The 24,572-nt window shown below is 29.9% G+C and overlaps 1 protein-coding gene and 1 long non-coding RNA gene across 7 annotated transcripts in view; one reads left to right on the forward strand and one right to left on the reverse strand.

The window, feature by feature from the left end:
• unc-13 overlaps positions 1 to 24,572 on the reverse strand; it is a 626,295-nt gene that overhangs the window by 399,706 nt on the left and 202,017 nt on the right. For 3 of the 6 annotated variants that reach the window (XM_074122300.1, XM_074122302.1, XM_074122301.1), the window contains 2 exons: positions 17,105 to 17,221; positions 8,862 to 9,080 (listed from right to left, as the gene is read on the reverse strand). The exons of 1 other annotated variant lie outside the window; for it this stretch is intronic. In XM_074122300.1, coding sequence (XP_073978401.1) covers positions 8,862 to 9,080; positions 17,105 to 17,221 — 336 coding nt within the window. The remainder of the gene's footprint in view (positions 1 to 8,861; positions 9,081 to 17,104; positions 17,222 to 24,572) is intronic. 2 more of the 6 variants (XM_074122303.1, XM_074122304.1) reach the window with 2 other exon arrangements.
• Positions 1,009 to 7,731, forward strand: LOC141451156 (uncharacterized). Its single transcript, XR_012456557.1, has 3 exons — positions 1,009 to 1,427; positions 3,037 to 3,119; positions 6,943 to 7,731. It is a non-coding gene; the product is annotated as an uncharacterized lncRNA (long non-coding RNA).

A 24,572-nucleotide genomic window follows, 5' to 3' on the forward strand; every position in this document is an offset into this window, starting at 1 on the left:
GAGCAGCGTTGGACGAAGTGTATAAGCCTAAAAGGAGACTATGTTGAAAAATAAAAAAGGTTTACCCCAAAAAATTAAGTAGTTTTTATTTTTGCACGGACTTTTCAAACGACCCTCGTAGAGACACAATGTTCTCTCAATGATGTTTTTCTAGTTTAGATAAAGGATATGTGTTTTTAATTAGGCATAGGAGAAGTGAGATGCATTGGCCAGTCAGAATCATTATTGGCCTGTGTCTCCATACACATCTAATTAGCTTCTAGAAATGGTCGTAATTCTTTCACATATTATAACCCTTATTCATTACAAATTTTCAAATCAAATTAAATTTCAAACAAACAAAAAGAACTAATTAGATACACACACGTTGTTGAAAATAAATATCTGAGGTTAATCGGCCAATTTTGTCTATAGGAACCCCTCAAGACGATTTGTTGTGTAGGTTTCTAATTATCTATTCTTTGAGGGTTGTTTATATGACCAAATGGATGATGGTATTTTGGAAAACCGTGATTTCCATGTTGCTCAATGTTAGTAAATTAGTTCATAATTTAGTGTTTCTTCTAAAAGAAAAAACAAAATTATGTTGTAATAAACCAAAAATGATCTCTTGGGAATAGGCCCAATACTTACTAATAATGTTTCTTTTATTGTCTATTAATGTTTAATGTATTTTCTATATTCGTACTGAAGGAACCGTTCTTAGCTAAGTTGGTTCCATAAAGCTAACGGCCACCAAAATGAAATAGAAATTATTACACTAAAAGTTATTAGAGCTGTCAAAACCAGATACAGCTTAGTGCAATGTTGATTCAAATCAATCTAAAGTTTTCTGAGATTGTTAGGCTATTTTTTTCTGGCCTTTGATATAAAAATGAAGCTTTTTTTTTAAACTTTAAACTATTGTCAATCAGATATTTATAGGTGAAAAATTGCAAACCAACTGAAAGGTAACAAAGGTAACCAAGGTAACCAAGGTAACTGATACTATGGGCTGAGATTTTCATTGCTTTTTTCTTATCAAAAAAATACAACATTCTTTTTATTATTATTATTTAGTTTTTATAACTAGCTAAATTTCATCATACAAATGCTTTGGAAAAACAATCACGTTGAATTGAGTGCTCAACGAATAAACAAAGTTTAAACGTCTCTAAATTATAACGGGCTGGCGGTTTTTAACAACATTCTGCACTTGTCCTGCAGTCATTCACTCAGTCGTTTGTGGTTACTGCGTACCTCTGGGAGTTGTTGCAATGAGAAGAAACGCTTTAATCACAGTGTCATTTTGAGCTGAAAAACTTTATACATTTTAATGTTCTGTTACTGCCCAGCATGCAGACAGAAAATCCATTTGTAATAGTTTTTTACGTGAGAGATTCAAATGATTTGCGAGCAAGTTGTAGACAGTTGGAAAATAAAAATTGGTAGGTACTTATTGAATTATTTGTGTTTTTCAGAAATCTTGGCTTTGGTTGAGACAATTCAATATAATATCCTTCTTTCTTCGTTCTCTAAGATGTTAAAACAACAAGTTCCACTTGGAGCTAATCTCTCTTTAAAGATTGATGCAAAATTTTGGTCATTTCCAAAACAGTATTTCAGAACATGAACAATTTTATTTAGATTTCACTGCTAAAAACTTATTCTCTTATAAACATTTGACAGAGAGTTCTCCCAAATTGAATCATCTTACATCATTTTCTTGATCTGAATTTTATTACCATGATAAGACAAGTCTGATATTCAAAGATGATTTACTGATATGAAGTTGAAGATTTACTCCGGCCCACGCAGATCAATTGACCATCCCACGCACAGATCGTAGGTTTAAGTTATTATAGTACAATTTAATATGATCAGTAGAAGTGCAGTGACCATATTCAATTTCCGAATTAGTACCACTAGATTTTGGAGTTCTGTGAGTTATACATATATGAAAATAAGTGCAGGTTATTTTTTTATAAATATAATGATGTCAAGAAGTTTGGGTAAAATGGAAAAATAACATTGAAAAATGGAATATCGTAGAAAGTTCTAATTTGTTCTTAATCGGAAAACTAAATAAAAGAAATTGTATTTTAAATAAACACTTCATAATCTATTTTTTCAAAAATTTTCTTTAATTTAAGAGTATTTATTGTTTCCAATATTTAGATATATTCTCCGTATATTTCTTTTAGAAAGCACTGATCTCATTTTTAGGGATTATTGGGAATATTTATTTTACTAAGTTAAAAATTATTCAGTAATGAACTTTACTAAAATGTAAACCCATAGTCACAGTATCGAGAAGTTATAATCTTACAGTAATCTAATTCGCCTTGGGCTATCGTTTGGAAAGGAAAATTGTAAACCAAAACAGATTAGACCCCAAAAATACTTTGGCTTTGAAACGATTTTTTTTGGCGAAACTGTGACAATCAAAACTAGAGATTAGCTGATTGGTTAGTGCAATAAGTACACGCGCAGAGATCCCGATTTCGTGTCTATCCTGCCCTCAGATATTCTCTACTTCATTGTGATGAACAAGTTAATTAAAAAAAGTTCTCGAACGAAGAGATAAATATATTTAAATCTATTCAGTAATTATTTGTAGATACTGCAGAAATATCGGTGATCTTTTCTTTTAACTAAGTTATATGTCTCAACGCGTGAAGAAAATATAATATAATTAACCAAACTAATTATTATTATTTCTTAACGGAAAGCCAGTTCTTTATCTAGCAAGCATTTTCGTTTCGCTTGTTTAACTCGTGGTAAAATACGCCTTTGACAGATCTTCTGTATAAACTGGCCGTCACAACGAGGGTTCAATAGATTGATTTTACACACAGAGTGAAGAAAGCACTCAGCTGGAATTGAGCTTGTTGAACCGAGCTTTCAATGCTCAGTATTTTATAAAAGTATAAATTAACCACGCAACTTCAACCTTTTACTGTTTAACAATTATAAAATTGTTAAACACAATTAAATAAAAATTGTGGTTTAATACAACCATTTTTTTTTAACGTTTATTACTTTTTTTGTTACTAGAACACTCCACATTAGATCCCATATTATTTTGGCAAAATTGAAGACCGTACGAAGTATGAAGTTACGAAGAAGATGAGCATTAAGTAAGTCCAGCATATTAATATAAATTGCTGAAGATGCACTACAATATCATCCGTCAAAATGTAACTGATTTTTTTTTTTTTTTTTTTTTTTTGGCGCTTTAACAGCTGAGGTCATTAGCGCCCGGAGCTTTTTCCAGTGCACTGCCGGCCTCCGGACAGTGTTCTCTCGTTACAGACAACACTGTCCATCACCGGACAGTGAGCTGTAAGAAGCTCCTAGGAAGAGAAAATCTAAGGGTCAGCTGCTGGATTCGAACCCGGGACCTCCGCGTGGGAGTCCAGTATGCTAACCTCATAGCTAATCCCTTCCCATGTGTAACTGTTGTTGTTTTTGTTTTAAAGAGAATTGAAAACTGCGCAGGTGCTTCATTAATATTCTTCTTGACTCTTCCATTTTAGACTGGCTTCGGTTTTTTTTTTATTCTCAAATCCGCGTGGTCAATAATTTCGAAATATATTCAACGTAATTTTTTTACAAAGATGCATTTCTACGAATGAAACGTGTTTTTAACCATCCTAAATAATCCCAAATACTCGTAACACATTGTACTAGTTATCCGAAAGACATTTATCAATTGAATTGTGAACCGCAATTCGAAAAAAATTGAGAACTAATGCTCTAAAGATCTAGAGGTACTTTTTTTCATTCAAGGGCGCCTCAGACAATATTCTGAAGAGATTAGGAGTTTTTGAGGCAACAAGTCCTGAGATCAAAGGCAAGTAACAATTGAATAAAAAATATTTGAATGAAACTTAAGAAATATAAAATAGAAATGACTTTATATACTGATAATTCATGAGACTCTTGCCAACTCTTAATTCTGGTAATTTAGCTTTGTTATATGACGGCTCAAGTTAGCATTAATCCTTTCTTATACAAAAGTAAATTTCGAAAAGGTCGCACATGGATTATACGCCACTATACGGATTTTTTCTGCACGAATACGTGTCGCGAAAGTGACATAACTGAGAAGAAAGTTAGATCATACAGGATAAACAGGGAAAAATACAAAATCTTCATTAGATTTGCTGGAATTTCCATATTTCTGTTTCTAACATTGTACTTTAATACCAAGCCTATATAATTATATACACATTAGGTCAGTTGGCTTTTAGTTGTAGAGATTCAGAACAAAGGGAAAATACAATATTAAAGAAAATCATGTAAACGCTGATTGGTAATTCACCAATTTTTAGCAATTTATTTGACTCAATTAAGAATGGCTTTAATGAAGGATAAAGAAATGAAAATGGTTGAGCAAGTACAACCAATACGCGGCTAACAATAGGACTGAGAATGAACCAGAACGATGAAAAAAAAAGTGGAATTTTAATTATGTAAGAGAAGCTCAAATATAATGTTAAGCTGCTCTCTTATTGAACCATTAAACTGAATCATAAAGTGGAATATTAATAGCTTTAGAGCTACCCACTCACCAGTACACACTGAGTAAGATGGCGGGCCTACTATGTACAGTGCATATTTCTGTGGTGCACAAATAGTTGATCATAATGACCCCGTGTATAAACTATTCACTTACTATGCAAGGCAAGTTGATCGTACGAAGTGGTCTACTACTTTGTTAGATTACATAGTTCTGGCTGCAATTATTTATTTAAAGAATTACCATTATCAAAATAAGAAATCTTGGCGTCTGAAACATTTTTTGGAGCATGCTGTCAGAGCAAATTAAATTCCTTTTCTCAACGTAGGATCCCTTTTCTTCAATTTACTGATGAATATTACTGATAACTCGCAGCACTCGAAGAGATCTGCCAAAATTATTGTCTTCAGATTTCAAGGATGAAAAAACTAAACAGCATTCAACAGGATCGTTCTCGTTAAGGTTGCAAATAATAGTGAGAAGTGGATTTACTGAATAGATAAACTTTTAACTATCAAAAATAGGGATGAGCAACCTTTTTAATCAATGGGCCAATTTAAATTTTTATTTTTATTGGCGGGCCGCACATAGATTAACTCTTATTAATAATTTACGAAACTTCGTACGAAACGCATCGCGTCCGTATTGCATGTTTGAACAAGTCACCGACAAGTGTGTATCTCGTCACAAAAAAATCGCGCAGACGCGGCGCGTTCGTATTGCATGTTTAAAAACGTCGTCGACAAGTAACTCGCCATAAAAAAATATTTCGGTTTAGTATTTACTACTATTATATTATAATTAATTTTATAACAATATATTGATGGGAGAAAGTCGATAAAATAAATTCAATTTTAGAAATGCTTGGCGGGCCGCGTGTTGCTCATCCTTGATCAAAAACAAAATTTGAATTTACAATTTTTGGCCAACTCCTGATATTTCATGAATTTTCATTTATTGAATGCCCTCTATCCAATTGAAATAAGTTAATTAGATGGCTTCACAATTTAAAGTGACTTAAATAGCCACACTCACCGAGAACGTGATTAGGGAAGCTAGCCATTTCTGGGACTCCCCGGCAAATAAAGTCAGAGATTTGTTTACACTAGAGCATTTATCGTCGTTTTAAGCAAACACATGTGGGGCTGTTAGGATGGGAAATAAGTTTCAGCAGCAGAATTACAATAACTGGACAGATTTGTTTAGAAGGTAAGACAAGAGCGCGCTAGTACAGAAACAAAATGTACGTAAATTGAAGTTTCCGTGGAAATCGTTGGAAGCTCAGAAAGTAGTTTGAGATTCGACTGAAAAATTTAGACTGAAGAGACTGTATTCTTTAAACAATAGTATGTTCTTAATGTTCTAAAACTGGCTGTTTTTGTCTGAGTTTAGTGAGGAGTTCTGTTCAAAAATCATCTTAAGATCAATAACCTAAACCGAACCAATCAAATAAATCTGGCAAATTACTGTTAAAAAAACTCTCAATGAAAGAACTCAATAAAAAAGAGTTCAATATAAATTCCAACTTGACTTTTACTTTAGTTATTACAGACAAAAGTACAATTAAAAATTATAAACCTACAAGAAATAATATTTTCAAAACCTTCTTTTTTTGGAATTGTACAAAAACTATTTTTAAAATCGTTTAGTATATGTGTATATTATATTCCAATTCCAATTAGCCTGTGAGATTAATTGGAAAATTTTAATAATTCTACAATTTTGCATGTTTACACATCACTTTCGAATGTTTTATTCCATTAAAATAAGCTGGAATTTAGATAATACAAAAAAAATTAAAATTAAATTTTTAATGGCTTACACATATTTTAATAGATGTAAATGAAAAAGTTTCATTTAGGAACTTTAATTAAATTCCCTGTTGAAACATTACATCCGGCTTGCTTTGTTTTTTTTTTTAAAAACAAATAAAAATAATTTCTGAGTCCAACAAAATGTTTTCTGCCCAATAACAAGTAGAGTACCATCATGTTTGACTTGCAATATGAGAACATATATGTCCAGTTTTCAACAAAGAGACCATATATGTTATATATCAACATAGATACTGAACAATGTTTGGCTAGATAATGGTTGTTAAAGATAGTCTAACATTTATCTTCTTTTATTTGTTCACTAAAGTCAGTTTGTTACATTTATATTTATAACAATGTGAAGTGGAAGTTGAGTGAAGTTTTGCTAAAAATGAGAGTTCAAGTACGAAAAGCAAAAATCAATTATAAATTTCACATGAAATACTGTAATTAGTATCCTTTGATGTAGACTGTCCTTATATTTATTTAATAGAAATGTTGCGAAAATTATATAAATTATTCACCTTCAGTCTAAAAAAAAATCTTCAAGTAAAAAAATGGTGTTTTCTTTAAAGTAAAATCTGAAGAATGAATTAATTTTAACGTAAAAATTATTTTTTCAAGGTGGCGATTCTTGTAGTATTCCTATTTTATTTGATTGCCAAAAAACCCAACAGATACCAATAAAAATAAATTATCTAAGGAAAAAATACCAAAATGAAATCATATTATGCATCTGCCACAAAATACTGAAGCATATTGCGCTAAAATATCTACATATATCTGCCAAATAAAAAGCAATAATACTGCATAAATACAATTAATAAAACAAATTTCTCTAAAGTTATTTTATGATTCAATGTAACAATAAATCTTATGTCTATAAAGTACAAAAGAAAATAAATTCTTCAGTTATTTGTTTCATGTTTTGCAGTTGTTCTCAGCATAAAGTAGATTAGAAATATAGGGTCCTGTTTGCAAGGCACAGCAACAGAGGGTTACTGTTCTTGACATTCGTTAAGTACAATAGAATTTTACTTTAATCGTTCTAATGAAGAGAAATAATTTGTTGATTCGAATAAAATAAAAATTAGAAGGAAACTAGTAAAAAATTATTATTCCTTCTTGAGCGAGAATCACAGCAGTCTTAGTAAACCAAGGAATCATAAGAAAAGAGTAGCTAACAATAAATGTAAACACTTATAACAACTGTTTACTGATATACATCATCAAAGAAAAATACTCAAGAATAATATATCAGTTTGTAATCTTTAGTAAACTTATTACAAAATTCATAAATTTGGCAAAAAATTATTTAATTTCTTTGATCAAATCGAAGAGAAAACTGAACCACTAAGTTTGAGCTATCAATATTCATATCGAATACTTTATTTTGACAGTCTATGTTCAGCTTTTGTGCATAAGATATCAACGGTGGCCTCGAATCGTCTTCATCTAAAGATATTGGTGGGATGGACTGACTTTCATGGAGAGGTCTAGTTCCTTCATGAAAAGAATTAAATAAAGCTGACAGTGTAGAACCCCATAGCCAGAGAATACATCGAAGCAATTCGCCATGCTATTCTTATCTCCAGCCCTATAATTTGTGAAAATTTTTTGGTTAATGTCCCCACATTAATTAAGGAGCTTCTTTTTTTTAAAAAAAAAAAAACTGTAATTTTCGGTTTTGTCGCCTTTAAAAAAGTCATGTTGTTATTAAAGAAGAAGTTAATTCTGCATTGAGAACAGCACAAGAATATCTTGACGATGTTATACGAGCTACATCAGTTTTTCAATAAAACGAGCGCTACCTGAACCACAAAAAAGCTACACACACGTTTAAAGTCACATTCTTAGTACTGCAACGAAAACGTAATATTTCTGATTAACCACAACGAAATTAAACTAGTTCATAGCATCCTCTGATCACATAAATACTCTCTATTCATTATATAAAGTAAGGGGAGCCATCATATTATACCCAAGGTCGCGCAAATCATTGTGAAGACAAATATCTATGAGTAGAAACGACAAAATTCATTCGTTGAATTGGTAAATTTGATTTCATCCAAATAATGGATTACATAATGATTTTTCTTTAAATTTGGTTGCAAACCTAACAGTTAAGTTCCATTTTGCAACATCAGAAATGTTGCAAACGATAAAAACAGCATGAGTTCAAGAACAATCAGTGAATGTAGACGTAAGAATTAGCATATTAGCAAAAGTGTGTTATTAAAATTCTTTATTTTTTCACTTTATATAAAGCATGAATTAGTTTATTTATTTTTAAACCAACTGTCTTACTGTCTTTTCTCTCCTTCCAAAAAAGATGATGTGATGAAGAAAATGTTTAGAGATATCCTATTTTAAAATTAGTATTAGTGCATATTGGTGCAAAGTAAAAAGAATTCACTTTATTGTGTACTTAGGAGGTGGTTTTGAAAGAACAAGGCTATATTTATAGTGACTATGGGGATAACAGTTGTTAACTATGAGGTGTAAACATCAGATTGGTTGTTTTCACTACTAATAATCTTTACCAGGAGATAAATGATGGCCATGCTGTTGATGTTGTTGTTGGGGCAGTTGAGGAGGTGGCTCTTCAGTTTCATATGAATTTTCTCGGCTAGTTTCTAATGATCGCTGTGGGGTTGGCATCTGATGGGCGGCAGATCTGAACTGGGATGCCGATGAATTAGCATGCTGTCCAACTGGATAGTTCAAATCAGAGGTATAATCACTGTCCTCCGAATAACCAGCTACAAAGTGTCACATAACTTGTTAGTATTGCTTTTTTTAAAGAAATAAAAAAGGAATGCTTATGGGGATTTATAAGAAAATTTAAATATGAAGGGTAATTGATTCAGTTGTAAATTAAGAATTCAGTTGTATTAAGTAAGCGAGTAAGCACCATTTCGTTCTTCACATAACCCGTTAAACCTTTCTAAAAAATAAAGAGAAGATAAGGTTCTACCAGCTTACCTACTGCCTAAATCTGCTGTTCTTTGTTTATAAGTAGATTCTTTAACATGTACGCTATACTTTAAAAAAAAATAAATAAAACAATCCCTTCATCACTAATTTTATATTGTATTATAAACCCTTTTTTAGCATGAAGAATGCTACCATGGAGTTTATACGCTGTCAATTACCCTGAGAAACAGCGGCGAGCTTCTGGAACTCTTAATAGAGCTTTGAATCAACCAAATAAAGGTTTGAATGGCCCAAATGGCTGAATTATTGGCTATTCTCACAACGCTGAAAGAAGCTCTTCTAACTGTACTGCAGAGTTGAGAAAGGAATTACTTTAAATTACAAAAACAAAATTGACTTTTATTAGAACACTGAAACAAGCACTGAAGTCCACCTAGCTCTGGATTCATGATCCATTGGACAATTAACCTGCTAGCCATTGAAAAAAGTACATCAAAATATCAGAAGCTTGAGTGAAACTGTAAAGTTGCTAGGATGGTTCAATTTTATCATGGCTGAATTGAAGTCTGAGGTCCCCGTACTTCAATTGAGTACTATAAGGATTAAGTAAATTTAAAATATAATAATGCGGAATGGGTAACAAGAAACGAACTACCTATAATTTATTCAACTTTTAGACAGCAGAAATCTTGCTTTAATTTTTAAGAAATAAAAGTTTCAGATTTCTTACCAAACGCAAATGGCATTGCCAAAAATCTTGAATTATTATTATTTTAAATATTACATAAATATAATAAGTGACATCTTAATGTAACACATTCGCGGGCTTAAAAACCTCGGATATTTACACTTTACCCAGATGATATTAATGCCATGAATATTTACAAAAAAATTCTACGCGAAAAAGTATTGCCAAAATTCACATTGATGGAGACAAAGAAAAGGACATAACTTCAAGACCAGTGATTTTGCATCTTTTACAGGGATCATCAGAAGTAAATAAATTATTTTTTTTTGGAGAATTAAATGATTTCAAATAGTGTTTTCCTTATTTTGGAGATTATTTAAGTATCACGTGGAAAACAGAAGGAGAATTAGGAAAATACTACTACATACTCCCAAAAAATTTATCTGTGGAAAGGATAAACATGAATTAATTACATGTTGATATAATAATTATAACTAAAAAGATAAATAACCTTATCTTCTCTTTGTCAGACTTGTTCAATGAACTAAAAAACTATAGTGTGCCAAAATTGTATAACAACCATAAATTTAAATAAATAAATAAAACAACTGATTTAGGTACAGGATAATAAATTGTAAACAATCTCTTTACATGGTGTACAAACAAATTTAATTAACTGATACGTAACACTCTCTCAATATAAAGTAAAATGAAATTTTAAAAAAAGAAAAGCAAAAACTATTTATATTGTATATGTACCACATAAATCAATTCAGGAGGAAATACCTTCCCTTAGTAAGTTATCGTGCACAACTGACTGAACATTTAAGGTTGGTAATAAACTTCCATTGAGGGCATAAGCAAGCTGGGAACAAATTCTTCTTCTTTACATTTTTTTTACATGAAAATACAGGATAAAAAAAAAAAAAAGATGGAACAACATAAACAGGTGCTGAACATATGTCTTACATCATGGAAAAGGTGCAGTTAGTTTTTTGCAAAGGGTCCAAATAATGGGAATCGCAAGTTTCATAGAACAATTAATTCACATACAAAAACATTATTATCATGCTCCATCAATTCTTTCTGTGGTTCTGCCTACAAAGTGTGTAAATTTGGTGATATTTCAGCGGTGCGTTTTTCAGTATAAAAGAAGTGCACTTAAAAAAAAAAAAAAAAATGGAAAGGAATAAAATAGATAATTAAAAAATGCATTATATATAATAGCTCTTACAAAAGATTTGATTTAATATAATAGAAAGTAATTTTTATTATTAGATTTTATTTTTGAAGCTTTATACGTGTATTTCTAATTAATTGAGATTTAGTTAAATAATACATTCAATGACCATCAGTAGAATTATTATTCATTCTTTACGATTATTCTATTTCTTAATCAAATATCATTTTTTTTTCCACTTAAGAAACTAAAAATATATTTTGAATTTACAAATTGTATTGTGAATAAATAATTTTACCAATAAAAGTTGTAAAAATTAACAGTTAAGGTGATTTCAGCAGTGTCTTACAAACCTGAAGAAAATAATTCAGAAATTTTCATTCAAGGCCAAAGCTTTTCTAGTTTCTAGATTCATAAATTGCCAGTAAAATCGTTTTAATTACAACCACATTAATTTACAAAATAAAATCTAAGTAGTATAATCACTTTTAATTATCTCTAATTTATTTTGTTTGGTAGATCATTTAGGTTTGGTCAATTCAATGAATTCATTTTACAAGTTTCACTGAACTCGGCTTGGCTCTTTTTTACTAAATCTGTTTTTGGCCAACAGTGTTCTCCATCTAGCAGTAGTCTGCTCAAAACAATACAGTACAAAAGTTTTTAAATGTACTTTTAATCTGGGTAAAGTTGTTGTAAAGTAAACACAGTACTGCCGTGAAATGAAAGTTGTGTAAAATTATATTTCAGCGCTTCCCCATGTGAAATTTAAAATTGAGGAATAAATGCACACTTCTTAATCAAGAAAAAGAAAACCACTTGAATTATTTATCCTTTATGAAAGTTAATGTACTTTAAATCTTACTGAAATCAACATGATAAATTATCTAAATAGGGTGAATAAATTTTAAATGTGATTTCCCAAAAATGGAATGAAAATCTCAAGTTAAGCACTCAGATAAAGTGTTGTTTTTTTGTACAACCCACAAAAATTAAAAAGCTGTTCAGTGTCAAAAAAACTTAGAAGAAATTTACAAGGGATCATTAACATTAATTGAAATTTAATTTTGTAATAAAATGTAAACAACTGAAATTGACCTAGCGACCAAATCCTCCTTAAATAAAATAAGTATAATTTATTTAAGTTTTTATTTATTTACTTGTTAATTTTCTATATTTTAGTGCAGTGGCCAAATATCTTTATTTACTAATTGTCTAGCACTTTGAGAGTTACTGGAATTGTCAAGATAGGGAAAGTACTGTGATTACACTTTGCATACTATAATTGAAACAAGAGGTTAGAGGCATTTTATACCTCATTTTATATTTTGTGTAAAATTCATTTGATTGAATATAATTGATACAACTTTTACCCAAAAACTAAATTTAGGGATTTAAGAATTCTAACTCCCCTTTAATGGGCTATTTTTGTAAATTGTTTGATGTAAAAATTATGAATAAAAACATTTTATCCTAAAAAAAAGGAACAGTTATGAGGTTATTTTTCTGAACTTCTAAGTTTGAACTACTGCTGAAATCAGAATACTGATACATAAATATTTCTCTTTTTTTTGTGAAAAAACGACGAGAATAGAACTTTATATAACGATGAAAATATTTAGTCTTTACTAAGCTATTCTATCAAACTGTAAAGAATAAAGGTCAAAGTTGAAAAATATCACTGGATATATCCGACCAATTTTAAAGATAGTGGGAAAAAAGATTTTTTAAATTCCATTTTTAAAAACAGAACACTGTTCTTTCTAAAGGATTTAAGAAGTTTTCATAAGTTACTTTAAAAAAATAAAATAAAATAAAATAACTAGTTCTTTTTATCTAAAATATTAGAGGCTACATCACGAAGAGTGGTGGGTACAGGTTACAACATACCATCCTTGCTAACAACTTTTTTTTTATCTAATTTTCGAACGAGTTTCTTGGTTTTTCTCCTCAAAATTTGTAATAAAATTATAAAAAGACATTTTTTACATAAAAGCTAATAGCTAATTTATTACACGTAAACTAAAAAAAAAGGCATTCAGAACCAAAAATAAAAAGATAAATAAAAGACAAGTTTTTATTTAGAAATTTATTTGCCAAAAATTTCGCTACTGTTTTTTTAAAAAACAATTAACTCACTAATTAGTTTTCTTTTACTTTCTTTTAACTGCACTAATACTTGGAAAATTCTATATATTCATTTATAAATAAAAAAAAGCTAATTTTAATTGATGTTAGGATACAAAAAAGAATAGCCTACCGTCGTAAATGGAAATTTCTTTTGTCTGATCTGAAAGAAAATTTAAAAGTATCTCATTTTTTGTAATTGATTTTTATTTTTAAGAAAACAAAAGAAATTTATATTATTCCAGAATGAAAAATACAATTTCATACAGTGATTATATAAATAAGAGATAGTTTTTATAATTAAAGTTATCCATATTACATATAAGTCAACAATCTTCCTATGTTAAATATACCAAATGATCCCGTTATTTTCAATACGGAAGGCAGCTGAAAGCAATAATGCACCGCTTTTTAATTGATCTGTTCCAATCCCAATACTTGAATGATTCTAGCAGCAGGCCAACCATCATTTTGGTGATTATGTGGTGTAGAGATACCATTTTCTTCTTAATTCTTTTTACAACTTATTCCACTAAGTTTTGGTAATTGAGCTACATTCGTCAAATATATAATGTTGCTACAAAGTATACTGTAATTTTTGCCTCCCAGAATTGAGAAAATAAGATGCTGTAAAAGTTAGTAGTGGTTCAAATATTTAGGAAAAGGCTCGACATAACTACGAATTACCTAATTTCAAACATTACGGGAGAACTGGCAAGTAAAGAGCGGGATGAATGCTACGAAAATAAATACTTCTGATAGCGCCGCCAAGGTAATGCCTTTGTAAGTACAAAAGGTTACCGCTGTAAGACTCTAAAGAAATTTCAAATAAACTTTGAATCCTCAATTAGTGGTTAATGATTTAAATTAACCAAATTTGGCCACCCTAGGAGGTGATGTCACTTCTATAAACTAGATGGCTGCCATGCTTACAACCCCATAAACAAATTCCTAAAGATCACTTGCATTGCTCCAACTTTAAAACAAACACACATGAGTATTATTTAGGTTTAGAAGCTACCTTTTTGAATTACTTCGGCACCCGCCATTTAGAGGGATTACTAGAAGGATTGAAGCATGTAAATAGTTCTATGGAACAGTATGTGTTTCGAAAAGGATGTATTAGATTAATGCCCAAATAAGATAAAAACCAATGCAGAGTTTCCGTGGAATTCCTGGGCATCTCTATCTTTTCTGGGTCTTCCTTAAATTTCTTACCAGATTTATTCTGAGTCTAGGATTGGTTAAACCAAAATTTATGGAAAAAATATGAATTTATATGGAAAGTGTTATTCCTATAATGCTAGGTTAATTTATTTCCTAATAATAAGGTTTTTAACGTATTTTGAATAGTACCTTTAAAGTGGGTTTATGCAATATTAATGTGACCTTCTTTTTTAGAGCAAATTGTTAGTTTCAAGGTTATTTTAGTACTGAAACTGTGGTAAGAGAGAGTCCTGTGAGTGTTTCCAGAAGATTTTTTTTAAAATAGTTGGAAGTTTAATTCCACTATTTAATTTATTTTCTATGTAGAAAATCATTTTAAAAAACTGTCGACCTTCTATGTAATATGGAAATCTCCTAATTTTTAAATTAAACAAGTATTGCATAAAACTTCTTTCATAGAATACAAAGTTTATTATTAAACTAATATCGTTATTGCAATATTTTTCTAAATATTAAATTAAATTAATTGTTTAAATTTATTACTATTATTAATGCCTATGTATAATGTATAAACAAAGTTTGAACGAATTGTATTGAATGGACAATCAAGCGAACATTGTTATGGACCTATTAGGGACTTAAAACAATTTAAAAATAAAAAAAAAAAAATTATTGTTGTTCACCTTGTTACCGAAGTGACTCTCATTTAATTGAATTTCGCACTCTAAAGATGGACTGACTATTATTTATTTATTTTTTATAGAGGACCTTTATTTTGCATCCAATGTTACATCAATATTGCTAAGGGTTGAGTGAGTATCAAATAATAAATTTACAATAAAGAAGTAATACAGTGATTGGACAAAAAAAAAAAAAGCATTTATAAAGACTTTTTAAAGAAAATTCCTTAAGGTTTCGATCTGTGCCATAATGTCTAATAAAGTTTAAAGTTAGTGCACACAAAAATGTCGAATATCTATTAGAATATGTTAACAATTATTATTATCTAAAAAAAAAAACATGGTAACGTTAGTGATTAAAACTAGTAAACAATCCTAATAAATAAGCAGACTTTTCATAATTTAAATATGTCTATTTTTGTGTCTTATTTTTTAAAAGATATGCCTCAAAATAAGGAAAATGAATGACCTAAACTTTCGCCTCCTGCAATACTGAAGATATCTCTGCAATTGTTTTTAACATTGTAGTTACAATAAAAAATATAGATTTTATACCAACCGTAGAAAAAAAAAAATAAATAAATAAATAGAATACTTCAGATTTTATATTGGTCTGTAATTTAAAATAGTATCACATTGTTTTCCAAAATGTTTATCACCTTCACGATTACTTTAAATTGCAGAACTCGCTGTATGAAGTGTTCGCCAATTTGCATCCCAGCAACATTCAGTGACGTGACTGAATAGTCCAGGAAAAGATGATCATTTGACTTTTTTGAGTTCTTATTTGTTGCCAGGACCGAGCAGAAATTCAAGATAAAAAACATACTCGGCAATACAGTGCAATATTTTGGAAGATTGAGAGATTTTTGAAACCATTTTATGAAGAATGACTGAAAGTTTCCAGCGAAATGAAGTTATCAACAAATGTCCTTAGTTGACAGATATTTCTTTTAATCTCTTAGAAGACTCTACCTTTTTAGATTGAAACTTCAACCATTCCAGAATACGGCTTCAAAGAAGGAAATAAGTCTAAAAAAGAACAACATTTTTTCTTTCTATGGTTAAAGGCTATCTACTCAGTTCAAAATCACAGGAAAACTTTTTAGAACTAGAGTCCTTAGCAGCAGGGATAAGATGATTTAGGGGGATAAAAGAGAATGGATCGTTTTCCATGAACATTACTTTAAGGAATTGCCAGACGAATCTTTCCAGAAGCATGGAATATTTTCGAACATCTGCAAAATGTTCTTAACTATCAAAGCAGAATTTCCAGGCATCAAACGAGGTACTGATTAATAATTCAAATTAGATTAACACAAAAAAGTAAACAAAACTGAAAAGTACCCACAATGCATACATAAATGTTTCTCCAAAATTAAATTTATTACAAATCAAACGTCCTAAACTTGTAAATTCGAGAACCTTATGTACGTTAGCAATGCTCTTGGAGAAATATAATTAGTGCACAGAATAATACATATGGTTTGTTCAACATAAAATTTGGATGCACTGTTGCACAAGTGAAAACTAAAAAACAAAAAAAAAGTATCACTCCAACAAAATTTATTGGCCGCCCACAATATCTGAAATTATATTTTATTACTTTGTAAGGCACAAAATGATAAAAATAAGAGGTGCCCAATATTGTGAAGATTCAATTTCGTCAACTCTATTAGAGCTGCTTTTAGTAGAAAGAAAATAGGGTAAGATTCTTTCATCACAGTAACAACGCAATCTTATAAAAATAGAAACAAGTAATAATATAAACTAGGAAATATATGCTTCATCCTTAATATATTTTTTAATAGAATACTGTATTTTATTAAAATATTTAAATTAAATGAAACACAAAAAATAAATGACATAAAAGCAGAAAATAAGTGCGGCTAAATTAGAAGCGCGTCAAAGCCAGCCAGACGTTTACTTTTATTTTTTGCTTTATTTAAATTACTTATTAATTTATAATTATATTGACAATGTCATGTATATTCTATCAATACTTACAATGTCCAAAATATTGCATTTGCCTTCTCGCCTGTTCAGCTCTGGCTTCTTGATCCACAATGTTGTTGAGTATCTCTAATTTGCGCTGTAGATCGGCAGCTTCAGTATTCTCGGCATCTGTGTGGAAAACGCCATTCCTTGCCTGTACTTTTTTTTTAAGCTCCAAATTTTTTTTTTTTGTTAAATTTTCATTTATTTATTTATTTATTTTTTTAAATAAACAAAAAGAAAAGTAAGAAATAATGGACTTCAAACCAATGGAAATTAATTAAAAAAATTATGAATCCATAAACAACTAATACTTTTGTCACGTAAACACAAATTCACACCATACAAACACATCGCACTAACAATTTCTACACATAAAATATTTTATACTTTCAAATTAAAATTGTTTTTCAAATTAAAAAAATAAATAAAGATATTCTTTTAAATTATTCAATTAATTACGCTCGGCTGAAGCAGCTGCGTTTTTTAAAGCGCTTTTTCAATTAGAAATTTTACCGCGCATTAGCGAATAAATTTTGATAAAAAGAAAATAAATAAATATTTAACATCTACTGAATCAATTTTGCTACTGCTGAAGCTTTTTTTTTATTAAAAATAATAATTATTATTAGGCGAAATTTAAAATGAAACAGTAAAATAATGTACTAATTCGTAAATGATAGGTATTTTTCTAAATTTGATCAAATTAATTTAAAAACAAAACTGTATTTGTTTAGTATGTCAGGGTAAAGTTGAGAGCCAACGAGAGCCTCGTACTTCAGTAATCATTGCTACCTCTCCCTACGACGCGTTGTCATATTTTTACTTATCCTCGTCAATTAATATAGCAGAATGAATAGATAATTTCGTCTAAAATTGTTATAGATCCTTAATAAACAAACAATATCACAGTGAACTTTGTTGCAGAATTTTAAACTACATATTGTGACTTTGAATTTTAATTTAGAAATTGTTCGTTTAAGGTTAAGAAAATCTTTAAAGGAATAAAAATTTTCCAGGGCGCTTATTATCTCCAATGTCTTGTTCCAATGCAAAAACATTTATCTATTCGCAATCAGTAAAATACTTATTTCAAAACTATTAACGAATCCTGAAAAATATTTAAAGTTGCAAGATTTTTAAAAGATGAAAATTATTAATTATTTGCAAAGTTTTCTACAACTATTAGCATTGTTTGAAGTTTACAAATAGACAAACAAAGCAGGTCTACAGCTTTGCGATTAGCTGAAACATCGTGAAGATGGAGTCAAGACACTGGAGACGATTAGTGGCCTCTTCAAAAAAAATAACTCAACCAACAAGAGAAGCCTTATTTCCATCTTTCAAACGACTACAACTACTTTATTTACAAACTTTTAAAAGCCACTTTTATTTAGTTATCAAGCCATAAAGTTCGAAGTTTACTAAGCAACCATTTAGTAAATTCCTGAGCATTTTGTTATCCCTCTTATAATTAAGTTGGAAAAACCGGACGAAAATCTTAGTGCTACATAACCTTTTTCAAAAATGAGAGAACATTACAAAGTATTTAAAAACATAACATAAGGAATGACGATGCATTTAATTCTATTATTTAATTTGCGCAAAGCCTACAACAGAAGATGTCCTCAACAGTACACAGTTGAACGAATCCATGTTGTTTGTAGTAGCGATAACGCTTAGTCGCATTTAGTGAAAAGTTTAAGTCTCAGTAAGCACAACTCATTTGGTCGAATTTAATATATTCAATAATGTAAAGCATTTTCATTTCTTTAATGTTTACTAATAGTACAAGAAAAATAAATTATTGAATAGAAAATGGAAATAATTCCAACATATAAGATAGTCTTGTAAAATTAGCGTGCAAAACGCAAACCCAGGAAGTTCTCTACTGGAGAATGGTTTCGTGAATATGAATGGTACCAAGCGACAAACCCGCTTTCCATTAAGACATCGAGGCGATGGAAAAAATCTTCCAAACTTGTCGAACTTATAAAGAATGGAACCGGATGAACCTATTTCAATAAATCTTATTTCCCACCTCGACAATCTTGTCCGGTGTTTAGCTGGATACACTAGAAGTGAACTAGTCCACGCCACTAAGTGGGCAAAGTTAAGAATCTTTTCACAGTCAAAGATCAATCCAAAATTGATCCCTATACTTACCTCACAAAACGCGTGATTTGTAAAGGTAGTCTAAAAAATTACTAAAATATAGAAGATAGAAAGTCTTAACTAAATAACCTACAGATCAAGTGGAAGGCAGCAGTAGATGTAACTCTGACGCCAGAGTTGAGCACTGATTAAAAAAAAAATTAAATTCTAAATTTAATTGATTTTTAGAATTTAATTTTAATCAGAATTTAATCGGCAAATTTAATCGTAATTTTAATCATATGACAATTATTAAATCAATTAAATTTCAGATTTAATCGTTAATAAACTAAAAAAAGTATGATTAAATCTGAGAATTAAATTGAACTTTAATTTTCATCACCGAATTAGTTCAATTTCAATCGTTAATCAAACTAATTTAAACATCCACTTTTATGGCTTTTCAACCAATGGTTCGAACCACGTTTTGGCGAGGACCTTCAATAAATACTTTTCGGTTAATTTTTGTAGACTTGGACTTCTTCACGAGTCTACCTGTGGTTTTTAACCTTTTCATAGACGCGGAACACAATTATATATATATATATATATTTTTCTCGCGGAACACAAACATTAAATAATTTGAAATTCGGTATTTAGCAAGAACTTAAAATTAAATTCAAATTAAAAAAAAAAGGAACAATTTTTTGTTTTCGTATCTTTCCTAAGTTTCTAAATTTCAATACATTTAAAATTGAAATTTCACGGAACACTTGGACCATATTCGCAGAACACTGGTGAAGAACCACTGCTTTATATCTTCTAAAATTATATATCTGTGCACAAAATAACTATAGTTTATAATTGAGAAAAACAAAGTGTACAAGAAAACAAAATTTCATACGAATACGTGGTTCACGGTGGGAGATTTAGAACGTCCATAATTTTACAGAATTTCATGACCCAAAAAATTTTCAACCCTTTATATCTTCTATCTTTTTAGATCTGTGCAAAAAGTAAATAAATTTTATAATTGAGAAAAACAAAGTGTACAAGAGAACAAAATTCCATATCAATACGTGGTTCACCGTGAGAGATATAAAACGGCCACAATTTTAAAGAATTCCATGACCCAAAAAATTTTCAACCCTTTATATCTTCTACCATTTTAGATCTGTGCAAAAAGTAAATAAATTTTATAATTGAGAAAAACAAAGTGTAAAAGAGAACAAAATTCCATATAAATAAGTGGTTCACAGTGAGAGATATAGAACGGCCACAATTTTACAGAATTCCATGACCCAAAAAATTTTCAACCCTTTATATCTTCTACCTTTTTAGATCTGTGCACAAAATAACTATAGTTTATAATTGAGAAAAACAAAGTGTACAAGAGAACAAAATTCCGTACCAATACATGGTTCACAGTGGGAAATATAAAATGGCCATAATTTTACAGAATTTCATGACCCAAAAAATTTTCAACCCTTTATATCTTCTACCTTTTTAGATCTGTGCAAAAAGTAAATAAATTTTATAATTGAGAAAAACAAAGTGTACAAGAAAACAAAATTTCATACGAATACGTGGTTCACGGTGGGAGATATAGAACGGCCACAATTTTACAGAATTTCATGACCCAAAAAGTTTTCAACCCTTTATATCTTCTACCTTTTTAGATCTGTGCACAAAATAACTATAGTTTATAATTGAGAAAAACAAAGTGTACAAGAAAACAAAATTTCATACGAATATGTGGTTCACGGTGAGAGATATAGAACGGCCATAAATTTACAGAATTCCATGACCCAAAAAATTTTCAACCCTTTATATCTTCTACCATTTTAGATCTGTGCAAAAAGTAAATAAATTTTATAATTGAGAAAAACAAATTGTAAAAGAGAACAAAATTCCATATCAATACGTGGTTCACAGTGAGAGATATAGAACGGCCACAATTTTACAGAATTCCATGACCCAAAAAATTTTCAACCCTTTATATCTTCTACCTTTTTAGATCTGTGCACAAAATAACTATAGTTTATAATTGAGAAAAACAAAGTGTACAAGAGAACAAAATTCCGTACCAATACATGGTTCACAGTGGGAAATATAGAATGGCCATAATTTTACAGAATTTCATGACCCAAAAAATTTTCAACCCTTTATATCTTCTACCTTTTTAGATCTGTGCACAAAATAACTATAGTTTATAATTGAGAAAAACAAAGTGTACAAGAAAACAAAATTTCATACGAATACGTGGTTCACGGTGGGAGATATAGAACGGCCATAATTTTACAGAATTCCATGACCCAAAAAATTTTCAACCCTTTATATCTTCTACCTTTTTAGATCTGCGCACAAAATAACTATAGTTTATAATTGAGAAAAACAAAGTGTACAAGAAAACAAAATTTCATACGAATACGTGGTTCACGGTGGGAGATATAGAACGGCCACAATTTTACAGAATTTCATGACCTAAAAAGTTTTCAACCCTTTATATCTTCTACCTTTTTAGATCTGTGCACAAAATAACTATAGTTTATAATTGAGAAAAACAAAGTGTATAAGAGAACAAAATTCCATATCAATACGTGGTTCACAGTGGGAGATATAGAACGGCCATAATTTTACAGAATTTTATGACCCAAAAAATTTTCAACCCTTTATATCTTCTACCTTTTTAGATCTGTGCACAAAATAACTATAGTTTATAATTGAGAAAAACAAAGTGTACAAGAAAACAAAATTTCATACGAATACGTGGTTCACGGTGAGAGATATAGAACGGCCATAATTTTACAGAATTCCATGACCCAAAAAATTTTCAACCCTTTATATCTTCTACCTTTTTAGATCTGTGCACAAAATAACTATAGTTTATAATTGAGAAAAACAAAGTGTACAAGAGAACAAAATTCCGTACCAATACATGGTTCACAGTGGGAAATATAGAATGGCCATAATTTTACAGAATTTCATGACCCAAAAAATTTTCAACCCTTTATATCTTCTACCTTTTTAGATCTGTGCACAAAATAACTATAGTTTATAATTGAGAAAAACAAAGTGTACAAGAAAACAAAATTTCATACGAATACGTGGTTCACGGTGGGAGATATAGAACGGCCACAATTTTACAGAATTTCATGACCCAAAAAATTTTCAACCCTTTATATCTTCTACCTTTTTAGATCTGTGCACAAAATAACTATAGTTTATAATTGAGAAAAACAAAGTGTATAAGAGAACAAAATTCCATATCAATACGTGGTTCACAGTGGGAGATATAGAACGGCCATAATTTTACAGAATTTTATGACCCAAAAAATTTTCAACCCTTTATATCTTCTACCTTTTTAGATCTGTGCACAAAATAACTATAGTTTATAATTGAGAAAAACAAAGTGTACAAGAAAACAAAATTTCATACGAATACGTGGTTCACGGTGGGAGATATAGAACGGCCATAATTTTACAGAATTCCATGACCCAAAAAATTTTCAACACTTTATATCTTCTACCTTTTTAGATCTGTGCACAAAATAACTATATTTTATAATTGAGAAAAACAAAGTGTACAAGAGAACAAAATTCCGTACCAATACATGGTTCACAGTGGGTAATATAGAATGGCCATAATTTTACAGAATTTCATGACCCAAAAAATTTTCAACCCTTTATATCTTCTATCCTTTTAGATCTGTGCAAAATGTAAATAAATTTTATAATTGCGAAAAACAAAGTGTACAAGAAAACAAAATTTCATACGAATACGTGGTTCACGGTGGGAGTTATAGAACGGCCATAATTTTACAGAATTCCATGACCCAAAAAATTTTCAACCCTTATATCTTCTATCTTTTTAGATCTGTGCAAAAAGTAAATAAATTTTATAATTGAGAAAAACAAAGTGTACAAGAGTACAAAATTTCATACGAATACGTGGTTCCCGGTGGGAGATATAGAACGGCCACAATTTTACAGAATTTCATGACCCAAAAATTTTCCAACCTTTTATATCTTCTACCTTTTTAGATCTGTGCACAAAATAACTATAGTTTATAATTGAGAAAAACAAAGTGTATAAGAGAACAAAATTCCATATCAATACGTGGTTCACAGTGGGAGATATAGAACGGCCATAATTTTACAGAATTTTATGACCCAAAAAATTTTCAACCCTTTATATCTTCTACCTTTTTAGATCTGTGCACAAAATAACTATAGTTTATAATTGAGAAAAACAAAGTGTACAAGAAAACAAAATTTCATACGAATACGTGGTTCACGGTGGGAGATATAGAACGGCCATAATTTTACAGAATTCCATGACCCAAAAAATTTTCAACACTTTATATCTTCTACCTTTTTAGATCTGTGCACAAAATAACTATATTTTATAATTGAGAAAAACAAAGTGTACAAGAGAACAAAATTCCGTACCAATACATGGTTCACAGTGGGTAATATAGAATGGCCATAATTTTACAGAATTTCATGACCCAAAAAATTTTCAACCCTTTATATCTTCTATCCTTTTAGATCTGTGCAAAATGTAAATAAATTTTATAATTGCGAAAAACAAAGTGTACAAGAAAACAAAATTTCATACGAATACGTGGTTCACGGTGGGAGTTATAGAACGGCCATAATTTTACAGAATTCCATGACCCAAAAAATTTTCAACCCTTAAATCTTCTACCTTTTTAGATCTGTGCACAAAATAACTATAGTTTTCAATTGAGAAAAATAAAGTGTACAAGAAAACAAAATTTCATACGAATACGTGGTTCACGTTGGGAGATATAGAACGGCCATAATTTTACAGAATTTCATGACCCAAAAAATTTTCAACCCTTTATATCTTCTATCTTTTTAGATCTGTGCAAAAAGTAAATAAATTTTATAATTGAGAAAAACAAAGTGTACAAGAGTACAAAATTTCATACGAATACGTGGTTCCCGGTGGGAGATATAGAACGGCCACAATTTTACAGAATTTCATGACCCAAAAATTTTCCAACCTTTTATATCTTCTACCTTTTTAGATCTGTGCACAAAATAATTATAGTTTATAATTGAGAAAAACAAAGTGTACAAGAGAACAAAATTCCACACCAATACATGGTTCACAGTGGGAGATATAGAACGGCCATAATTTTACAGAATTCCATGACCCAAAAAATTTTCAACCCTTTATATCTTCTACCTTTTTTAGATCTGTGCAAAAAGTAAATAAATTTTATAATTGAGAAAAACAAAGTGTTCAAGAAAACAAAATTTCATACGAATACGTGGTTCACGGTGGGAGATATAGAAGAGCCACATTTTAACAGAATTCCATGACCCAAAAAATTTTCAACCCTTTATATCTTCT

The sequence above is a fragment of the Rhodnius prolixus genome, unplaced genomic scaffold, assembly GCF_049639745.1.
Source record: "Rhodnius prolixus isolate KJV_2025 unplaced genomic scaffold, Rpr scaffold_8, whole genome shotgun sequence".
Classification (NCBI taxonomy): Eukaryota; Metazoa; Arthropoda; class Insecta; order Hemiptera; family Reduviidae; genus Rhodnius; species Rhodnius prolixus.